Source organism: Dasypus novemcinctus, chromosome 15 (assembly GCF_030445035.2).
Source record: "Dasypus novemcinctus isolate mDasNov1 chromosome 15, mDasNov1.1.hap2, whole genome shotgun sequence".
Taxonomy (NCBI): domain Eukaryota; kingdom Metazoa; phylum Chordata; class Mammalia; order Cingulata; family Dasypodidae; genus Dasypus; species Dasypus novemcinctus.
This window is the reverse complement of record NC_080687.1, coordinates 14,584,935-14,607,661: the sequence shown is the minus strand read 5'-3', so window position 1 is coordinate 14,607,661 and position 22,727 is coordinate 14,584,935. Positions and strand designations below refer to the sequence as shown.

The window sequence follows — 22,727 nt, the reverse complement described above, 5'->3', positions numbered from 1 at the left end:
CAGGCCAGCTTGCCTTCACTAGGAGGCCCTGAACCTCCTATATGGTAGACAGGAGCCCAATTGCTTGAGCCACATCTGCTTCCCAATAAAATTTTTTAACAACAAATGGCTGTAAAATCTCTGACAAAAGCTTTAAAATGTATATTTAAACAACTAAAAAACAATTTTTAATGTACATGAATGCTCAAATGGCATATATCTACATGTATTTCTCTCTGTCTCTCTATATACACATGCAATCATATTTATACATTGAAGAACGAAGTTCTTCAGAATTCAACTGAACAGGAAAGAAAATAAACTCTAGTAGCATTAAATCAAACCTTAACACCCAAATTGTGCATAGCCAGGTCATTTTCTCTCAGTGGGTGTTTTTATTTTTCTTCTTTTGAGATGAATAAAACCAAACCAAACCAAACCAAACTCCTTACAGTAAAGGAAATATGGTAATGGTGGCCTCCAAATCTCTCTGGACTGTTCCAGTACATTTCCTTGGCCTCCCTCCTCCTGCCCCTGCACAGGGTCAGGAGCGGTGCGTGAAAGTGAAGCGGGGACGAGCGCTGGCTCAACAAGGGGGCTTGCTGCTGGCTGCACTCCACCTCCCAGCTGGTGACTTTCCTTTGCATGTACAATCATGACACCAGCTTCGCTGGCTTGTGAATCTGCTCTGAAGATCAAGCAGTTTCAACATAGGAAGACCTCAAATTACAGATAGACTGTATTTTAAAAGTTCATCTATTAGGCTGTTATTTGGGCACGTAGGACACACATTCAAGATAAAAACTCTTTACATGATGGTTACTTTCCCAGTTCTCCCTACAGCCAACACAAGCCTAAAAGAACATAACAGAGCAGAACGCAATACTGTTGTGACGGCAGCAGGAGAAACAGAAAATAAGTTTAATGTTTTGATTTTTGCTAGTATTCGAGAAAATGACTCTAATTAGAAGATTTTCTCCAACAACCCTACCTGATCCAGCCCCTCCACAGACACGCCTTCCCACCCACGGCTTAAACGTGCCCCTGGGTTGTCTCCTCGATGCTCCCTTCCTCTTCCCCAGGGAGCTCTCCCTGGCCAGGATGTCCACTGCCCCAGCTTGCAGTACTTTCCAGAGGCTAATGGAGCTCCAGCCTCAAAATGCTTTCTCGGGTTCTGACCCCTTAAGCCCATAGCTTTCACAGGCATCTCCTCTCGGATGTTCTACAGTCACTGCCCCCCCCACCCGCCGCCCCCCAACCTCACAGACCCAAATGCCCAGGTCTGTCTGGAGAAACCACCTGTGCCTCTTACCCACCCTTCTTCCTCCTCTGTCTCGTTGGCCTTTCTTTTGTTTTTAACCTCCCTGGGTCCACCCAGTCGCCTGAGTAAGACGCGAAACACTCCTCTTTTTCTCCTGACTATGTCAGGTACAGAGCCTCCCTCTGGAAATTAAAAACCTCGGTCCCAAGGTATCCTTTGTATTGATTGTATTGATTGCCTCAACCTTCCTCACTTTCATCTTCAGGTCTTCTGCTCACAACTCACAGCAGTTTGAAGGGCTCAAGGAAAATGTGCTCGGTAATGGAATGTTCGACACAATGATAAATCAGTTAAAGCACATGCATTCAAAACCCAGCCATTTGTAATGCAGGCTCCAACGGGGCAAGGGATCTTAGCTGTTTTATTCCCTACTATATCCTCATCACCCAGACAGTGTCTGTCACACAGTAGGCACTTAATATATATAGGACATAAAAATAGACATTATAGGGAAGCGGACTTGGCCCAGTGGTTAGGGCGTCCGTCTACCACATGGGAGGTCCACGGTTCAAATCCCTGGCCTCCTTGACCCGTGTGGAGCTGGCCCATGCGCAGTGCTGATGCGTGCAAGGAGTGCCCTGCCATGCAGGGGTGTCCCCGCGTAGGGGAGCCCCACGTGCAAGGAGTGTGCCCCGTAAGGAGACCCGCCCAGCACGAAAGGAAGTGCAGCCTGCCCAAGAATGGTGCCACACACACAGAGAGCTGACACGACAAGATGACACAACAAAAAGAAACACAGATTCCCCTGCCACTGACAACAACAGAAGCGGACAAAGAACACGCAGCAAATAGGCACAGAGAACAGACAACTGGGGTAGGGAGAGGAGGGGAGAGAAATAAATAAATAAAAATCTTAAAAAAAAAAAAAGACATTATATGTAATATTGAAATTATAAAATAATTTATAAATATTGTCTATCAATATTAATGTAAGTGAATTACTGCATGAATATATAAATTGGAATCTGAAAGTAGTTTCCTTTATGCCAAATAACCAACAGAAGCAGTATTTGCTCTTTGATGTGTTTAACTAAATGTAATACAATTTTCAGATGTTTTATTGTTGTTTTTATCCTAATAACAGGGCATGGAATTGATAGGGAATTACACTTAGTGTAATAAAATGTGAAAGGTACATATCACTTTTGTATAGTTTGGCTTAACAGAAATAAGCCAATAGAAATCAGTCTCCAGTAGCTCTGGCCTTTTAAAAATGATACAGCTTGAGCACATTGCAGTAAATCAGGTATATTCCCAAACATCCAGCAGCACACCCCAACAATAGAAATTTGTAGGTAAGCAATGTATAGAGAGTGTATAAATCCCCATTCTCCTATCTCAGGTAAATTGTAATACCTGGAATGTCACTTTTAATTCAATGTAACACTGTACCACTCTAAAATGCCAATTTTTTGCCAGATTAAAAAAATTAAGCCTATGTAATGTGAATACTATACACAAGAATGTGTCTTCTTTCCTATTCTTTGTTGGTATTTGTTCTAATAAGAATCATGGCCAAATATCAATTTATCTTTCACTCCTAGTAATGGTCTTCCTAAAACAACTCTTCTATTTTAGCTTTTATACAAGGACGATGGAAATTTTTAAACTGTGAACTGAGAAGAAAGATCGGACCTTCTCAGACATACTCTTAAAATAGTTACCTGAGGTAAAGTTACTGAGCTTAGGACTTCCTTATTCTGTGTACATTATCGTTTTCAATTTGAGGTCGGTAAAGGACAAACAATGTCTCTTTGGCAGCAAGATATATTCAGAGAATGCTGTTATTTAGAAAACAGTTGTATTTAAGACCCAGCTTTGCCTCAAAAATATACAAATCTATAAAATCAGTTCATAACTCCAAAATACAATTTCTTCATTAATAAATCAAAACACGGTTTTAACTAGCACTCCCATTTTGCTACTGAGGTCTTTTTTATGTGATTTATTGGATATCCATGTCTTTTGCCCAGTGAAAGCACTTTAAAAATATATTCTTTTCTAGTTTGTGTTGAAAATGGCTACTCCTAGTCTGTAGCTTTTCTTTTCATTATTTTTATACGTTTATTGATGAACAGAGTTCTTCATTTTTATACAGTTGAATATATCGGTCTTTCAATTGTATAATTTTTTTTGTATTTTGCTTATTAGATATAACATAAGACACTCTGAGTGAATACAAAGAAAAGAATATCGTGAAGATATTTTGCTGCATTATCTTCTAAAAATTAAGGTTTTACTTTTCACATTTGGATCTTTAGTCCCTTTATTTTTTGTGTGCAGTGTAAGACAGAAATTAAATTTTCATTTTTTTACCCCACAAGGATGATCAATCAATACAGCACCATTTTTAACACTGCCCATTCTTTGCCCACAGATATACAATGCCACCTAGATTAAATTCAAGAGCCCTTAAATGTGATTAATCTGCTTTTGGGCTTGTACTTCTGTTTTACTGCTCTACTTTTCTAGCCACATATCAGTATTACATTGTCCTAATTACTATGGCTTTTTCTGATTCCTCAGTCCCCGACTGAGAAAGTCCACCAACTTCTAGTTGCTCTTCAAACTTGCCCTTTTGATTCTTGGAGCACTGCTCTTCCCTGTATAATTGTACAATTAGCTTGCAATCTCCAAACAAATAGAATTACACATTGCCATTACATTGACTATATAGATTAGTTGGAGGAAAATCAGCATCTTTTTTATATTAAGTCTTCCTATTCATAAATATGAATAATCTTTATTTGGGATTTTGAAAATATCTTTCAGTAAAGTATTTGTTATTTTCTACATAGAAATTATACATCTGTGTTGGGGTTCTGGTTTTTTTCAGAGTTTTTAGTAAGTACCTTATATTTTTTGTTAACAATGGTATCTTCAAAATTTTTTTTCAGTTTGCTGCTGGTAAATAGAAATGGAATTGATTTTTTGTGGATTGATGGCTTATCCAGAAAAGTTACTAATCTCTCATTAATTTTAATAAATTATCTCTAGACACTTTTGATTTTTCTCTCCAGATAATCAATCATTGACAAACACAGTTTTCTTTTTCCTTTCCAATGCTTCTATCTTTTATTTCTTTTCCTTGTCTTACTATCCTGATGCATGTTCCATTGAAGAATTCCAATGAATACCCTGGTCTTATTCTTCATTTTGGTGGGAATGTTTGTTATAGGCTTAATGAATGAACTGATAGACAAATGAGAAAATGCAGAAATTTCTAAATAGACAAAGTAGAATATTCATGCAAATTAAAACAAATTCTCAGACATAAAAAAAAAACACCTTAAAATAATGTCTATCTTCTTTAAGTGTAGCTATGCTTCTTTTAAAGATCTCTTTTAATAATTATACTTAGAGGGGAGCCAGTATAGCTCAGTGGTTGAGTGCTGGCTTCCCACATACTAGGCCATGGGTTCAATCCTCAGCCCCAGTACCTCAAAAAATAAATAAATAAAAATTTAAAAAATTATACTTAGAGCTGTGGTTACTGTTCATGAAAGGCAGAGAGAATCCCGAGGAAGAGACAAATATTTCTATTTTCTTAAAAGGAACCACGTCAAGGGTAATGGTCTAGAGAAATTCACTCCTCCTTTTAAATTCAAAATGATTTACTGATAGTGATTCGGAATGTGGTTTCCATTGTTACCTCATAATTATTACATAGAAGGGAAAAAAAAAGAAACCTAGCTGGTAAGGAAATTTGAGATCTCATCTAAAAAGGGCATAGTTACATGATTGTAGAACTAAAGATAAAGAAAGGCAAGGGGCAATTCAACCAAGCTGTTTTGCAGCCTTGGGAGGCATCCCAGGTCCTCTTAATTTTGGTCTTTCCATAACTTTATTACTTACTGGTCTTGTAGCAACTACATGGAGTTATAAACCCATTTTTAAAAAGCAAAGAGGAATATAACAACTACAAAAACACAAACAAAAATGCATGTGAATCAGATAAACTGTAAACTAGAAAAATCTAGGAAGCAGATTTGGCTTAATGGAAAGTGGATTTGGCTCAACGGATAGAGTGTCCGCCTAATACATGAGAGGTCCAGGGTTCAAACCCAGGGCCTCCTGACCCGTGTGGTGAGCTGGCCTATGCGCAGTGCTGATGTGTATAAGGAGTGCTGTGCCACGCAGGGGTGTTCCCCACATAGGGGAGCCCCATGCGCAAGGAGTGCACCCCTCAAGGAGAGCCGCCCCACAAGAAAAAAAGTGTAGCCTGCTCAGGAATGGCACTGCACACACAGAGAGCTGACACAGCAAGATGACACAACAAAAGAGACACAGATTCCCAGTGCCGCTGACAAGAATGCAAGTGTACAAAGAACACACATTGAACGGACATAGAGAGCAGACAGTGGGGGCAGGGATGGGGAGATTAAAAAAAAAAAACTGAAAACTTTATTAAAATCTAGACAACTGTTGTTATTTACTCCACAGATGAATTGTTTATTATTATTTACTACAAATTTTCACTAATTCAGATCATCAAAGTTCAACAGTATACAGTATTAAAACAATAAATTATACACAAGTCAAAATAGTAGTTAGTATGCCAGCATTTATGTATCTGGAGCAGATAGCATGATGAGGTTTCTAAGAAATTCAAACACTGTTAATAAGGAGTATTTTACGAAAACAAAATACCTTGTTTTTTTACTTGTCTGGTAATATGAGTGCTAGGACTAGAAGACAGAGTGGGCGACTGCAGTTTCCTAGTAACTTAACCTCTTAGTTCAAATCTTCTGGTATACAATACTGTAACAAGTAAAACCACCTCACATTTATTCTGCGCTTTACAGTTTACAGACCACTTCCAAATGAGCTCTCTGTCTACTGGACTAGCTAAACTAGAGGATGTAAATCTGGACCTATGGGAAACCATCATGACCCCAAGGCAGGCAAGGCAGCCTGAGAATGAAAGGAACCCAGAGGAAAACAGAGCTGAGAGACGGAAAGATAGAGAGAGATTTCTAACAATATTGTTTAAGACCTAGTTCCAACTTCCCTGCAGCCAGACATATCCCTGGACTTCAGTTGTGAGATGCAATATTTTTTTTTCGGCTTAACTCAATGAGCTGTGTTCTCACCCTTGCAAATGACAGAATCCTGAGCAATATAAAAGTGACAGTCGTACCTAACTGCAACAGCCAATACTCTTCCACTATCCCCAGCTTTCTGAGTAATGAGGGAAGCATGACTTTAAAGGTTGGTTTTGAATCCCAACAAAATTACTTAAAACTAAACGATCTTAGGCGATACGTATCATGTATGGGAGCCTCCATAGGCCAAATGTGAGGACACTGTCTAATGTATAGAGCTGCTTTGAGGGCTGAATTATATATATATAAATATATAGTAAAAACAATCGGATAGATTCTGGTCCCCAGAAATTTCTCAATGAAGGGCACCAATACTCCTGCCCTCTCCCCAGACAGGCTCGTGTGTGACTCACTGAGATGAGATATGTAAAGCATCGGTTACGATCCCTGGCACACGGTCAGGTACCAAACAAAGGTCAATTCTCCTGGCAATGAAAAGGACTATGGATGGGTGAGTACCTTCATCTTACACTGCTAGCCATTTTCCTCAACACAGAAAAATAACCAAGAAGAATATCGACTAACTCCAGTGGGGTCCTTTTGCCCTCAATTTCCCAGAAGTCTAAAAAACACTGCCATCAGGAGGAAAATAAACACGTGTAAGTCAATGTTCAGAGATACAAAATGAGACTTCTAGCACTTTCCCCAAGTGACGAAATCTAAACAAAAATGTAAGGATTTCAAGTTCTCCAAGGGAGGAGGTGATCACAGTCCATTCATTCCGACAGATAAATGAGCAAAACCAGTCAAATAGAGGGGACAGGGTTAAAAGGCAGACTCACAGTGTTTGGAACGTATGGTACACCATAAAACTTCTCCTGGGTTTCCTTAAGAATGTCTGTGGTCGACCTCCTCAGGGGATGCTTCCCATGGTAGATTTGATCCAGAGCGGCATAAAAGACCTGGACAGATGAAAACATTTCTTTAGTTTTGGTAGTCCATCCTTCTAAGATGTGGTGGACCAAAGCTGTTATCCACACATAAGATTAACCATAATAAATCAAGAGCTGAAGACATTCACAGATACAAATAAATACATCCTCAGATGTATTTCATACCACATTTAAGACTGTTTCACAATTAAGGACATTCAAGAATTCTGAACCTTATCCATGAGGCATTCTTTATGTACAATACAACAAATTCTCTTTGCAAGGTAAGTAATCACAACACTGGGGTTGTGCTAATAGATATGTGGTTAGAAATGTGGAAAAAATACAGATTGGCAACTTTGACCCTGTGGAATCTGACAAGTCATGTTTGATTTTTTCCTGGAATCCTGATATAGCTTAAATGGTCAGAATTCTACTTTTGTGATGTGAGGTGAAAGAACATTAAATCGGTGGGGTGAGGGTAGGGAATGGAATAGCAATCTGGCATCTAGTGAGGACAGATGTTAACAAAGAATTTTGATGCAGCTGTTGAAGAGTTTGGAAACAGGGCCAAGTCAGATCCCAGCACCTGGTTCTAGGAAGTACAAAGGAAGCAGCTGCTCAAGTCTAGCTCAACGAGGTGCCCAGGAGAGAATGCTCACTCACCTCTGAACATGGGGTAGAGGCCACTGAAACATAATAAGAGAAGAAAGCACTAAAAAAATTTTGGACACGCATTCTGCTACTTACAAAGTACTAAAAACAAAATTTCGCATATAAAATCAGAAGTAGAGATAAAGGGCTTTTTCACTGAAACATCTGACTTGAAAATGAAAAATGTTTGGCGTTCACCTAATGCAAGAAAGTAGAAGACACTTTATTTTTGAAGAAAAATGTTGACATGCAAATATGCTTTGATATGTATCTTTCTGATTTAGAAATGGAATTTGTAGAGAATGTGCAGCTGCTGACTTGAAAGAAGTCAGGATTAGTTTGGATAAAAGAAAAAAATTTAAATGACCTCTAGCCTCTGGCTTCATCTAGATAGAGAGTTATGGTTCTAAATTATAAACTCATGTTTAAACTTTTCCTAGAAAAACTACAGACATTTCCCAATTATAAATATTGCATTACTCTAACTGGTAACCTAAACATATAGCTAACTAAATACAGCTCTCTCAACTCTACATTCTATAATGAGTAATAATGCATAAAGATCATTTGAGAAGTCAGAGTCACTCATCTAGGTCCTGTCTTCTTCTACCAGAGTAAATGATTAGGAAGTGAAAGTCTTCAGTTCAAACAATTAAGGTGCTGTAAGTCCCAATCTATAAACAAATAAAAATTTTAAGAGTTTCATTTCTTGAATAGTGCCTTGTACAAATGATGTAAACATGAAATGAATTGTCTGAATTATTAAAACAGAGCAAAAGTGATTAAATGTGCATTTATTCCATGCTTACTTGCTGATATAAACCAAATCATTCTAACTTGATGAGCTACTTGCTTATCTCAAGAGTCAGGCATTCCTGGATCCAAGAACCTTGGAGCAACCACAAAATAAGGAACCCATTTTAAAAATAATGCATGACAAAAAAAGTGCATGGTATTTAAAACCCTGTTTATAGCCCCTCAGAAGTCTGAAAGATTCATTTCCTTTCCAACCCTGATATCCCTAGTGTACAAGGTGACTTCTATGCAACATTGAAGTTGGGTACAAGCTGCTACCCTGGTGGGAATTTCTGTTTCTCTCTCTCTTTTTGGGGGCTGTTATTCTGGAGGGTGGAAGGAGGGAAAAGGTTGGCTTTCGTTTTAAAAGAAAATCATTGCAATGAAACGCTCTAGTATTGACTGAAGTGATAAATGTACAACTCTGAGATTACAGCAAATGCCACCGACTGTACACATTAGATGACTTGTGCAGTTTAGGAACGGGTTGCAGTAAAATTGATTAATAAATAAATAAATAAATAAAAATGTTGGGACAATTATTCAAGAAGAAAGTCACACATAAGCTTTTAAAAAGCAGGATTTTTTACTACAGATACAAGCAAATCAAATAACTGTTGTCAATGATCAATCCAAGAAAAAAATAGATAAATGGGACCTCTTCAAAATTAAACACTTTTGTGCTTCAAATGACTGTCAAGAAGGCGAAAAGGCAGCCTACTCAATGAGAGAAAATATTTGGAAACCATGTATTGGATAAGTGTTTGATTTCCATGTTACATAAAGATATCATACAATGCAACAATAAAGACAAGCACCCCCCCAAAAAAATGGGCAGAAGACCTCAATAGACATTGTTTCTGAAGAGGAAATACTAATGGCCAAAAAAGCACATGAAAAGATGTTTAAAATTACCAGCTATTAGGGATATGCAGATCAAAACTACGAGATATCATTTTCACACCTTATAAAATGGCCATTATTAAAAAACAGAAACCTACAAATGCTAGAGAGAAAATGGGAAAATAGGAACACTCCTTCACTGTTGGTGGGAATGTAGAATGATGCAGTCTCTGTGGAAGACAGTTTGGGGGATAAAAAAGGGAACAGAATTTTTCCTTTTGGAGTAATAAAAACATTCTACAATTGACTGAGGTGATGACAGCACAACTCCGTGATGAAACTGAGAACTACTGCCTGTACACTGTGAATGGACTGTAAAAAGCATAGGACCATATAACAGTGAACTTCATGGTAGATGATCGACTACGGTTACAGTACAAATATGGGAACATTCTCTCATAAGCTATAACAAATAATATAATACTAACACATGGTATTAATAAATAGGGTGGTTTATGGGAAAAATAGATGAAATGTAAGCTATGGACTATAGTTAGCAGTAACATTTTGATGATGTTCTTTCATCATTTGTAGCTAATGTTCTACAATAATACATGGTGTTGATGGGGAGGGGATATATGAGAATCCTGTATGTTATGTATGATTGTTTTGTAAACTCACTTCTCTAAAAAAGGGGGGGATGGCAGGGCTCTAATAAAAACAAAAGACATCTGCCAGTAATGTTAATATTTTAAGATAATTTGGAAATTATCAAGTGTTTTTCTCCCTTGCTTTAAATTCTATGTATATGAACAGAGGTTGAATAGTGTAAAGAAAAAGTAAATTGTGATTTTTTTTTTACTAAATCATGCGTTTTCTTCATGGAAGAAAAAATAAAGCTGATTCCTTACTTTCTAGGGACAGAATTTTACAAAATGACAATGCAATTAAGCAATGCTTTGCTCTTAAGTAGATCATCATTAAAATTAAAGTGAATGCCTTACATTTTGTTTACATAATGCTCAAGAATCCGATGATGAGTAAGCATTCCATAAACAAGCTCAGGGGCGACAAAATCCAGACATCTGGGACCATGTAGACCTGGCACCCAGATGGTTCATAAAAATTTCTAGATTTTATCTGGAAACCTGAAAAACTGGTGTTGAATATTATCTAAAACTAATGGTGATGACAATTTAAACTTCATATCTAAAATCTGAAATTAAAAAAAGATGCAAAGTGATAAAATATATATAACACTGTTTGAGTTCTAACATGGTTGCTGATGAAGATGTGTGATTCAGCAAGCTTTGATTTTCCTAACTGAAAATGGGAACTAATCTTATTTAACATCTACTCAGTTAGGACATTATGAGGAATGAATGAGTCAATTTTGGTAAAGTTCTTTTAAGTCAGATGAAAGATAAATTAGAACATAATTATTATAATAAATATGTAGCACTGGAAAGAATTTAAAGCTATATATTTATTTTAGATAATTACTCTAGAAATTACTCTAGAAAAAAGGTACATACATACCTGAAGTTGCATATCAGCTGCAGCACAAACCTTTTTAGATTCGCAAAGACGAGACACCATATTTTTTGGTAGTGGCTTGAAAGACAAAAGAAAATATATATGTATGAGTAAACTGCCTAACAGTCCCTTTACTGTACTATGTACTTACGAGCTATGAAGTTTAATAACAGAAAATGAAAAAAATTAGAATTTGATCATAAATAGACAATAATTACAACTTTTATATAGTTGACAAGACAACAAGGATAAAGATAGTCCATTTTCTTTCAAAAAGTGGCAACTTGTCAATTAGGGCTTTGTACGTGAAAATGCAGGTTTGTAGGAAATGAAGATAGTGGCAGTGATCTTTGAAAATCATTTGAAACCTCAATGTTAATATTTTTTTTCTGTTCCTTTGTTATCTGTGAAGGCCCCTGTTAAAAGTGCTCTCTTTTCAGGCTACACAATAACTAATGACAGGACTAAAAAGATTAAAATGTCAAGAAAGACAGTATAATTCATGGTACCAGTCAGTATGAAAGCTGAATTGATATCCCAACAAATAACCATGATAATTAATTGTATATTCTTTTACTTGCCAACCTGAAAAAGGCTGCAGAGTTTATACACTCAGTCAAATGTCCCTAAATGGTGTAAGCTCTTCTATTGGCAAACTAGGCCTAATCCTGTAGTATCACCTATCCTCTTAGAATATAAACTAAAAATGAAGCTAAAGAGGTACTTTATTCAATCTTACTGGCATTTATCTTTGAAAGCTACCATTTTATACAATTTTTACAAATTTATTTACAACCAAAATTGAACCTAAAGCCCCGCTAACAAGAAACAAATTATATAACAAATTAAATAACAGACCCATGGGAGGTTACAGTCCTACAGTCATATAATTTGTCTGACAGTGAATGATAAAGTGAGCTGTCTGCTGGAAGGGGGAGCTCACCACTGTGTCCCCGAGGCCTAGCAGGCACAATGAGTAACCCTGTGAACAAATGCACGCATGCCTGCATGCTTGTTACAAATGGCTTCGTAAGTGGAAGTCTACAGCAGTATTTGATGAAGGCTCAGGGAAGAAACCGGTGACCTTTTCTTTTTCTTTCTTTTTGGTTATAAGAAAGCAAGGCAGGTAGAAAAGGCAATTTTAAACAGAAGACATGGCCCAAGGGAAGCGCAACAGTGGAAGTCCTGCGAGTAAAAAGTCTGGGGCTTTATGACATCAGAAATGCTCATTCCGTTAAAAAAGAAAACTTCCCTCAAACAGGACTTAAAAAAAAAAAGTCAAGATTTAGTTCAGTAGTATCTGCCAATAGTGAAGTCAAAATGTTCAGACTTCTTTAAATCTTCCTTTATATTATGCCTTCTGTTGGCAGGGGTAACTGCTATCCTTAGGAGCCTTGGTTACGCTTCACAAAGCTTCTTCAGTCCTTAGACTTTCACACACAAAGGTCTAAGGAGAAGGATGGCACTCTCTCATTTCTCCGACAAGCAATGAAAACTATTGGAGCGAGCCTGCATTAGGCGCCAGGGCTAGAAAATGGGGAGGAGACAGACAGGGGTCTGCCCTCAGGCGTCACAGGTCAGCATTATCCACTCGCTCACACACTCCAGAAGAGCTGTAAACTGAAGGAGGTGCTGGGCCGGAGCAGCCGTGCGGGAAGGCAGGGGAGCCTGCCACCCAGGGCCGTGGAGGCGGGAGAAAGAGGCGCTTCCGCACAAGTGCCAGCACGTGCCGAGCCGGGCAGCAGCCCAGGCCGGGGAGGCAGGGCACGGGCGCGGGCACCTAGGAAGGGTGCTACTCGGGCCCTCGCGCTGGGGGCGCTGAAGTAACGAAGTGTGAGGACCAGACCGGGGTTTAAGCCAGATTCCTTCAGCTGCAGGGGAGACACTGGGAGGGAGGAAGGCGAGGCTGGATGAGGAAAGCCGGGGCAGGAGGCCACATCTAGGGGGCCAGTAATCAACAGACACCAGAGCCTGAGGGCGGGGGCAGCGCGGGCGGGAAGGGACAGAGGCCCGAAATGCTGATGGTAAAGATCCAGGGAGGGATGAAGACGAACCATGTGAAAGAGAAGAGATCCTGAGAGCAAAAGTTTCTGGGAGGGCAGGAAGAGATGTCCAGGTGACAGGGGGAAGGGTGGCCTGGGTCGGCGGGGCAGTGGGAAAAGATGCCAGTGGGTTTACAGATTCGACACGGGGACAGTGTGGGGCTACCCATTTGACAGGGAGGTCCGACAGGACACTGTTTGTAAGGGGGGTGGATTCGGAAGGTTAAGATTAGAGAGAGCTGTGCCGAGAGCCGTGAGGGAGCTGATCCACTGGAAAGGGCAGCGTTGCCCCGGGCAGTCCCCTCTGCCTTGGGGCGGGATTTGCTTGGCTCTGGGCTCTTGGGTCTCTAGCAGGCACAAGCAGGTGGATGAGGAATCCAAGGTGCAGTAGAAGCAGGCCAAATCCGCAGTGGGGGAGGGAGGAAGCAGGAAGGACAATGGAATGGCCCCTGCCCAGCTTGAGCTCGGAGGATGGCTGAGGCCTGGAGACAGCGGCAGACTACACGGGCAGACAGCTGTGGCCAGGGATCTTTGAAGGGTTTACTATTTCCACACTGAAGATAATTACATAGAGGGAAATTCCAAGTATTAGATCTAGGAGCCAAACCCAATATACCCCTTTCCATTTGGAAGTAGCTTGTTTACTCAGAGGCCCATTCTCTTAAGAGGTGGAAACCTATACAGGAACAGCAAACATTAAAGGAACAAATTTAATGAGGCTTAATTCTTGCCTTGTCAGGTTTACAATAAAAGAGAAGATGCAAAGCAAAAAGAGCATGCAAGGTTGAGGGCAATTGAAAACAGTATATCAAAAATTATGTATTCACAGCTGCTACACACTGAAATGAATACAAAGAACGTCTACCAAAAATATAAGGAAACACAAGAAGACGGTAATTACAATCCTAGCAGAATAGTTCAAAGAGTAGAGACTTAACCCATCAAATCTTAAGTGAAATAGTACATTTATATATGTGGTATAAATAGTAAAATAAATATTCTTTTTTATTTTTTAATCTAGTTTGGTTGTTAGTCAACTGGAATTATATTTCAGCTCCTAGAATGGAATTATATATTTATTCCCTGAGAAAGTATTACCTTGTTTTTGCTGAAAGAACAGAAAACAAAACAAAACACAAACTTAAATAACACCTATAGAAACCGATTTTTTCTTTTTTTAAATCTGTCTCCATTGCTTTTTTTTTTTAAGGAAGTACTGGGGGTTGAAGCAGGCACTTAACTACTGAACTACCCCTTTCTTTTTAAGTGGTATGTAAAATTTTTTTTTTTTTAAAACAATATTTCAAAGTTAATCTTAAATTTCCAAGTTAGAAAAATATTTCCTGGTCAATATTTTCTTCTGTAAATATCACTTTACCAATCAGTCATGATAACTATTGTTGAAATAACTCTATTTTTGGTGTAATTTCAAAAGTGGTTATAACTATAGAACAGCACAGATGTTTTATATTACTAACCTCAAGATTCTCACATCTTATATATTTTAGAAACACAGACTGAATACATACACTCTGGCAGATATATAAATGAAAATGTATTTAAAACACCTGAGCCTGGAACAATAGCCTAAGTAGTTTTCATTATATTAAAATTTATCAAACTCCGTGGCATTCAAAATAATCATTAACTATGTCACCATATAATCAACGGCATGTTATAGCAGATTCTACTTTAGTCTCTATAATTTCCAAGAGAGAAAATACTTCCTTGAACTGGTTTCTAAATTTAATTATAATTTCTCAGCTGGGCTTAGGATCTGGAATCCATCATATTTATAAAAGATAAAAAGGATCCTACATTAAATCCCACTAAAAAGTAAAGAACACAGAGTTACCATTTCTAACCAACTCAGCTAGATAAAATAAGGAAACTGAATAATGACAAGGCTGTGAAAAAAAATATTTTCTGTACATTGCTTATTGACTGCAATGTAAATTGATACAATACTTTTGCACGATAATCTGACAGCAGGTTATAAAAATCATGAAATAATTTTAAAAAGACAGAAGGAATCCTATTAGCATATTACAAATGCCATAAGTCAAGAATAATGGTCAAATTAACTAATTATGGGAAAGAATGATTGTACAAGAGCTGCCATGACTGCAGGGCTCCTTGGGACCTTCTGTGCATTCTTAACATCTGCCCACTGAAACAGCTGCTTTCCATCATCGACAAATCCCGAAATACCATGCCTTCCACGCACCCTTCTCAGCCCCATCAGAGTAGAACTGAGAGCATGGTCTGCCTTAAAACCAACACCTGTGTGAAGTGGAAATTCCCACTATTATGCTTCACTGTAGCATTAAGGAAAGCCCATAGGTTTTGGAGCCAGACAAAACTAAGTTGGGTCCTAGCTCGGCCGCTTACCAGCTTAGCAGCACAATGCTGGGCAATTTATTGAACTTCTCTAAGCCCTGTTTTCCCCATTTGCAAAATGTTGACAATGCCTTTTCACTGGGTCAGCAGAGACTCGAACAGGATCATTTATTTAAAATGGCTAGGCTTTGTGCAGCTGATTAACTGGCAGTAGTATTATTCACTATTACTCCTGTCCTACAATGCAGTCATACTTGTCTTTGGCCAATAGTTCAGAGCAGAGTTATCTTAAAGTCTCTGAGTGGGAGTCTGTCCTCGGCTTTGTCTTCGAGGTGGGAGGCGAAGCCCTGGGGGGCCCTGCAGCAGAGCTAATCACCTCCCGGAGGCCTGCGGCGCCGAGGAGGGCGCTCTCTCCTCTCCCACCTGCTCCCTATAGTTCTCCTGAGCACCTGGTGGAGGTTCATGGAAAAGAAGCTACAAGTGAAAGCGATCCCCCACTCTGTGAGGGGCCTCAGGGATTCCAGACTGCCACCCCAGCCTTACAATATACCTGAGTTCTTCCCCTTGTATGCAGCACTGAAGCCGCTGCACCCCTGGGATTCAGGCTACTTGACTGACATGTGACCTTGGCTCTCTTAGGAGCTCAAGAGAAGTTATGACTATCTTGCTTTTTCTGGTTAGGCTGGGAGCAGTGATCTTTCCAGTTCTCGCCATTCCCAGTTGGATGGAAAAATCTCCCATAGTTCCAGCTTCCATAAGTAATACCAGTGGGGTGTTTCAGCTTCAGGAAAAAGAGAAGAAAAAAAAACAAAGGCAAAAAGCCTTTGTAATGGATGACCTAACCATTTAAGTCTGGGATTAGACATCATTAAATGCTATTATGAAGAAACTTTCAGTGCCTCGGCATGTTTGATAAGACAGTGTTATTTAGCATGGCAAAGCAGACCTATTTATGACTGCTAGAGTTAGTGGGTTTTAGCCCGAAGACAATTCACTCAGCAAATATTTACTGACTATCCATTATATAACAGGCAGGTTGGGTCAATCAGTGAACAAAATAGATAAAAAATCCCAGGTCTTGAGGAATTTACATTCTAGCAGAACGTGTTATTTTTAAAATTACTATTGGGGAATAAAAAGATATTTTTGTTATTTCAGTTCCTGTGAACTTAAAGACAGGACCTTATCTCCTCTATGTTTACCAAATGGATCAAACTGTACTAATTACAGTGTGGTTTGCATATGTAATCCTTTTTGGTGGAGTAGGGGTACCAGGAGCTGGGGACTGAGCCCTAAACCTCCTATGTGAGAAGCAGGTGCTCAACCACTTAAGCCACATCTGCTCCCAAAATATGTAATCTTTATTCATTTTAACTTCATTTGTGAGCCTTTCACACCTTATATTTAAATGATAGCAAACAAAACAAACAGTGAATGGGGGTTAGAGATTCATACAATTCATTTTCAGATAGGAAAGGAAATGGATAAAATGTGGTTACCCATTATCACAAGGTATGCTAAAAGCACCAACATTTATTCATGCACTCACTGAATAAATTCTTAGTATAAGGCACCATTTTAGGAATTATGGTAAGTACAAAGACAAAAACACCTATCCCAACCTCAAAAGGATTATACTTTTGATAACTGCGTAGCTGTACACCACCTTTAGGTTTGTAGATTTATTTTCAACTCATTTGTGTACTCCTCAAAATGAAATCCTGCAATTAAGGTATGCTGATGGCAGAAATACCCCTCAGCAAAATTCATTAATACTCCATCAAGCTCCCCTGTCCCTGAAAAAAGGATTAATAGTGGTAATAAAAATATGATTATGTATTTAATGTGAAATTAGTGTACAATGAATAGATAAGGAAGTTGGAGATAAGGGAACATGGAGGTACGAAAATAAAACGGGGTCAGAATTGAGGACAGGCACATCAAAACACGTGTCCTATTGTTCCAAACAATGTCTATAGTTGGGCCATAAATTTAGTCCTGGGCTTTTAGGAGGGAAAAGCAGCAAGGGAAACACAATAATGTGCCTCACTGAAACTGCTTTGTGTGCAGGTTTAGAGCCTCTATCTGGATTTCCATTATCCAATATGTCTGAAGACTGAAATTTTTCATGTATTTGACACAAACATATTTGATGGCAAAATCTGACCTGAAAAATCACGAATATTAATCCCACTTAATGAATATGCAGAAATATGGCTGTGTTTGGTTAGAGGGTACTCTGTCAGAACCCACTAGGTTTTTTTTTTCAATTCACAGCATATAGTATATTAACCATTTTACTTTTCTAAATCCAGAAAACTCCAAATTCCAAAACATCTCATCTTAAAGTTTTCGACTGAGATCTGTGAACCTCCATGTGACATATATTTCTGCTGAGATACAGAGCAATTTGTTTTATTTAAAAAGCAAAATAGAAAAAAAAATTTTTTAAATACTTCAAAGAAAAAGAAAACAAAATTTAAAAAACTCTTCAAAGTATTCCACAAACACTGTTTCGTGCATCACTCCCTGAAGCGATTTATAGGTACCACATTTAAAAATAGGTTAAGTGCAGGACTCCTTGAAGATGGAAGATTAGAGAGGCAGAGGGCTCACTTCTCTACAAGAAAAATAGCTAAGGCAGAAACTGTCTGGAAAGCAGTTTTCAGAGCTTAGGACACCAGGGGAAGGCTAAACACTACCCAGAAGAGAGAGGAGCAGAGGAAAGGAGTCTCAGCTGGCTGGAAAAATCCTGTGAGTAAAGCTGCAGCAGCAGCTGCTGGTGCCCATATCCCCACCTTGGGGTCAAACAGCAATGGGCCCTCCAGCCTCTGGCAAGCAGCTGCGAACTGAGGAGGATGCAGGAGGTCCCTTCCCCAAGAAAGGGGTGAGGATGGAACATGCCAAATTCCCAGCAAATTCAGACTTTGGCCAGTGGACGTGGTCTGCTGCATAGGAGTGATCCCGCATCTTCAGGCTGGGTGGGGCCATAGCACTGTTTGCCCAAAGAGCCAGCAGCGAGCTAAAGACAATTTGCCTTCTCAAACACCCTCCCTTTGGCCCTGGGCTGGTTGCTGAGGACACAGAGGGAGGGAGGGTACAGCGGGCCAAGGCAGGAGAGCAGCTTCTGAGAAAGTCTGCCTGTGAGGCGTGGCCCACTGAGGACACTGCTTCTGCAATGCCCTTCTGGGTGGGATTACGGTAAATGCAACACCCTCCTAGCATCCAGGGCCTGAGCTGAGAGGGCTGCCAAAGAGCTGACCAGGAAAGGGCACACCACCCGGACGAGAGAGGGGCAAAGGAAGAGAATCTGGACAGGAAAACTCTGGTGTGAGTAAAAGCTGCAGCTGCAGGTGCCCATCTGCTCTCAGAGCAGACAGCTTTGAATTCTCCGGCCTCTAGCTGGCAGCTACTGATAGACAGGGTCACAGGGGTCCACCCTCCCAGGAAATGGGAGAGAGAGGGACACAGACTAAGGCTGATTCAGCTTTTGGCCCCAAATTTGGCCTGCCCACGAGTCCTTCCAGGCTGGGCAGGGCCATGCCGGTGTTTGCCCTGGGAGCCAGCATGGGACAAAAGAGATCCACCTCTCACAAACACCCTCCCTCCTGACCCGGACCAGCTGCTGAGGATGCAGAGGGGGAGTGGAATTATTTCCGACCCGGAAAAAGGACGGGGCTGCCGGCAAGGGTTGGAGAACAGCCTCTAAGAAGTTCAATTTCTGAGGCTCTGTATAGGCTTGAGGCAAGCTCCTCTGTCACACTGTTCTGGAACCTGTCACAGCAAATACACTCTGACCAGGGTCTGAACCGAGAGGACTGCTGAAGACCATTATCTTCTGGCAGACCAAGGAAGTGCGTGCAGGGAAGTTTAAACAAATGAGAGGCTTTTTGGGGCCTTTACAGCTTCCATCCCCAAGGGCCTTGGAAGTGGGTCTGCAACCCATTACTGGGTCCTTGGCCTGGATTTAAGCACCTGAATAGGGATAATCATAAAGAGCTAGAACAGGTTGAACCAAGAATCAAAGAACAGGAATAACATATAGCCTCCTGCTACTAAATCCCCATGCAAGAGAGAGAAATTGAGCATCGGAATAAATTTCACCATCATAATCAGATGTCTAGACAGCAGCAAAAAATTACAAGCCATACCAAGAAAATGAAAGATATGGCCCAAGCCAAAGAATATATCAAAGCCCCAGATGAGACATAGAATTTGAGACAACTAATCAATGAGGTTCATAAAAATCTCCTAAATCAAATCAACTTGAAAGACAATATAGCTAAAGAGAAATGAGACCTTAAGAGGATACTGGATGAACACAAAGAAGATGAAAACTTGAATAGAAAAATAACAGCACTTAAGGGAATGAAAGACACAATAAGTGAGATCAGTAACACATTAGAGGGAAGCAGATGTGGCTCAAGCAGTTGGGTGCCTGCCTACCACACGGGAGTCCCAGCTTCAGTTGCTGGAACCTCCTAAAGTATACAAGTGAGACAGCAAGCTGATGCAACTGTGGTGTGGTAAGCTGATGCAACAAGACAACACAATGAAATGATGCAATGAAGAGACACAATAAAGAAACACAATGAGAGACACAACAGACAGGGAATGGAGGTGGCTCAAGCCACTAGGCCCCACTCTCCCACATGAGAGGTCTCAGGTTCAGTTCCTGGTGCCTCGTAAAAAGAAGACAAACACACAACTAATGGGCACAGAGAGCAGAAAAGTGCAGACATCACTTTGGGGGGGGGGGCGGGGAAACAAATTTGAAAAGAAAAACCAACAAAACACCCCCAACACATCAGAGGGGAGTGGGTGTAGCTCAGTGGTTGAGTGCCTGCTTCCGATGTACAAGGCCCCAGGTTCATTCGCCCTGGTACCTCCTGAAAAACAAAAGGAAAACAAACAACAACAAAACAATTCAGAGGAATACAACAGGCATACTCAAAATGATAGAAAGAAAAAAGAATAAGTAATGCAGAAGACAGAACAGCTGAAATTGAGAGAGAAGAATGAGGAGAGGAAAGAATGGAAGAAAATGAGTAAGGGCTCAGGGAGTTGATAATACGAAGCTCAACAACATAAGCCATGGGAGTTCCAGAAGGAGAAGATAATGGAAGAGGGGCAGAAAGAGTATTTGAGGAATGGCTGAAACTTTCCCAACTCTCATGAAAGAAATGAATTTACATGTCCAAGAAGCACAGAGAACCCCAGAATAAATCTAAACAGACTTACTCCAAGACACATAGTATTCAGAATGTCAAACACTAAAGATAAAGAGAAAATTCTGATACCAGCAAGGGAGAAGCAAACCATGGCCCACACCATGGAGAGGTTACGGCCCGCACCATGGAGAGATGATGGCCCGCGCCATAGAGAGCTGATGACCCACGTCACAAAGAACTGACACAGCAAGATCGTGCAACAAAGGGAGATGCAGAGGAGAGAATTAGAGACACAGCAGACCAGGGAGATGAGGTGGCTCAAGCAATGAGTGCCTCTCTCCCACATCGGAGGTCCTGGGATCAGTTCCCCGTGCCTCCTAAGAGAAAGAAAAGTAGAAAAGGCAAGCAGACATGGAGAAAACACACAGTGAATGGACACAGAGAGCACACTAAGTTCAAACAACAAAGTGCAGGGGAGGAATAAAAAAATAAAATTAATTCCCTATTTGTTTAAAAAATATAAAGACAGGAAAGATAAAAAATTAAAAAAACATGAGCCATCCACATGCTATCTACAAGACACCTTATATCCAGGGATACAAATTGGGTGAAAGTGAAAGGTTAGGAAAAGATACTCCGTGCAAACAGTACCCAACAAAGACTAGGGGTAGCTATACTATTATTAGACAAAACAGACTTTGAATGCACAAAAAGTGATAGGAGATACAGAAGGCCATTACATATTAATAAAAGGGACAGTCCACCAAAAAGAAGAAACAGTCATAATTATCTATATAGCTAATCAGGGTGCCCCAAATATATGAGGCAAACTCTGGCAAAACTGAAAGGAGAAATAGACATCTCTACAATAATCGTTGGAGACTTTAATATACTACTCACATCAATAGATAAAACAAATAGAAGGAACAAGGAAACAGAGATCCTGAACAATATGATAAATGAGCTAAACCTGCCAAATGTATACAGAACATTGTACCCTAAATCAGCAGGTTACACATTCTTCTCAGGTTACACAATTAGCAAGTTACACATCTTTGTTTAGGAGAGACCACATGTTGGCCCACAAAACAGCTCTCAATAAATTTAAAGACACTGAAATTATGCAAAACAACTTCTCTGATCATAATGGAATAAAGCTGGAAATCAAGAATAAGCAGGAAAAAGAAAAATCCTCAAATATATGCTGATGCAATATACTAGAAAATCTGTTGGCTTTTATAAAGGGTATTTACTTAGGGTAGAAGCTTGCAGTTACCATCTCTTTAATGAACACAGATGTACAAATTCTCAACAAAATACCTGCAAATTGAATTCAACAGCATATTTTAAGAATTATGCCCCACAATCAAGTGGGTTTTATTCCTGGTATGCAAAGGTGGTTCAACACAAGAAAATCAATTAACATAATATACTGCATTAACAAATCAAAGGGAAAAACCGCATGATCATTTCCACTGATACAGAAAAGGTATCTGACAAAATCCAGCATCCTTTGTTTTTTTTAAAATATATTTAAAAAAATTTTTTTTAAAAGGTATTTAGATTATATCAATGTTGCATAACAATACAGGGGATTCCCATATGTTACGCGCTCTACACCTCCCACATTTTCCCACATTAACAACATCCTTCATTAGTGTGGTACATTCATTACAATTTTGGAAAACATTTTGGAGCACTGCCACTAAGCATGGACTACAGTATACATTGTAGTGTACACTCTCTACTGTGCATTTTTGTAGGTAATGGCCTGTATCTGTCATTGCAATGTCATTCAGGACAATTTCCAACTCCCAAAAATGCCCCCATATTTCACCTATTTTTCCCTCTCCCTGCCCTCAGAACATCCAGTGGCCACTGCCTCCACATCAATGATATAATTTCTTCCACTGCTAGAATCACAATAAGTCTATAGGAGAATACCAGTAAATAACTTTAGTCCATAGTTCATTCCCCAATCCTGAGGATTCTGGGATGGTGATGCCCACTCCACCTCTAACTGAGAGGGGTCTTTGATACCATGGGGCAGATGGATGGGACTCTCTTGC

The 22,727-nt window shown here is 39.7% G+C and overlaps 1 protein-coding gene across 3 annotated transcripts in view; it reads right to left on the bottom strand.

The window, feature by feature from the left end:
* MIPEP (mitochondrial intermediate peptidase) overlaps positions 1-22,727 on the bottom strand; it is a 151,390-nt gene that overhangs the window by 47,584 nt on the left and 81,079 nt on the right. For all 3 annotated transcript variants that reach the window (XM_071208177.1, XM_058277049.2, XM_004453069.5), the window contains exons 15-16: positions 11,109-11,183; positions 7,188-7,307 (exon numbers count right to left, since the gene is read on the bottom strand). In XM_071208177.1, coding sequence (XP_071064278.1) covers positions 7,188-7,307; positions 11,109-11,183 — 195 coding nt within the window. The remainder of the gene's footprint in view (positions 1-7,187; positions 7,308-11,108; positions 11,184-22,727) is intronic.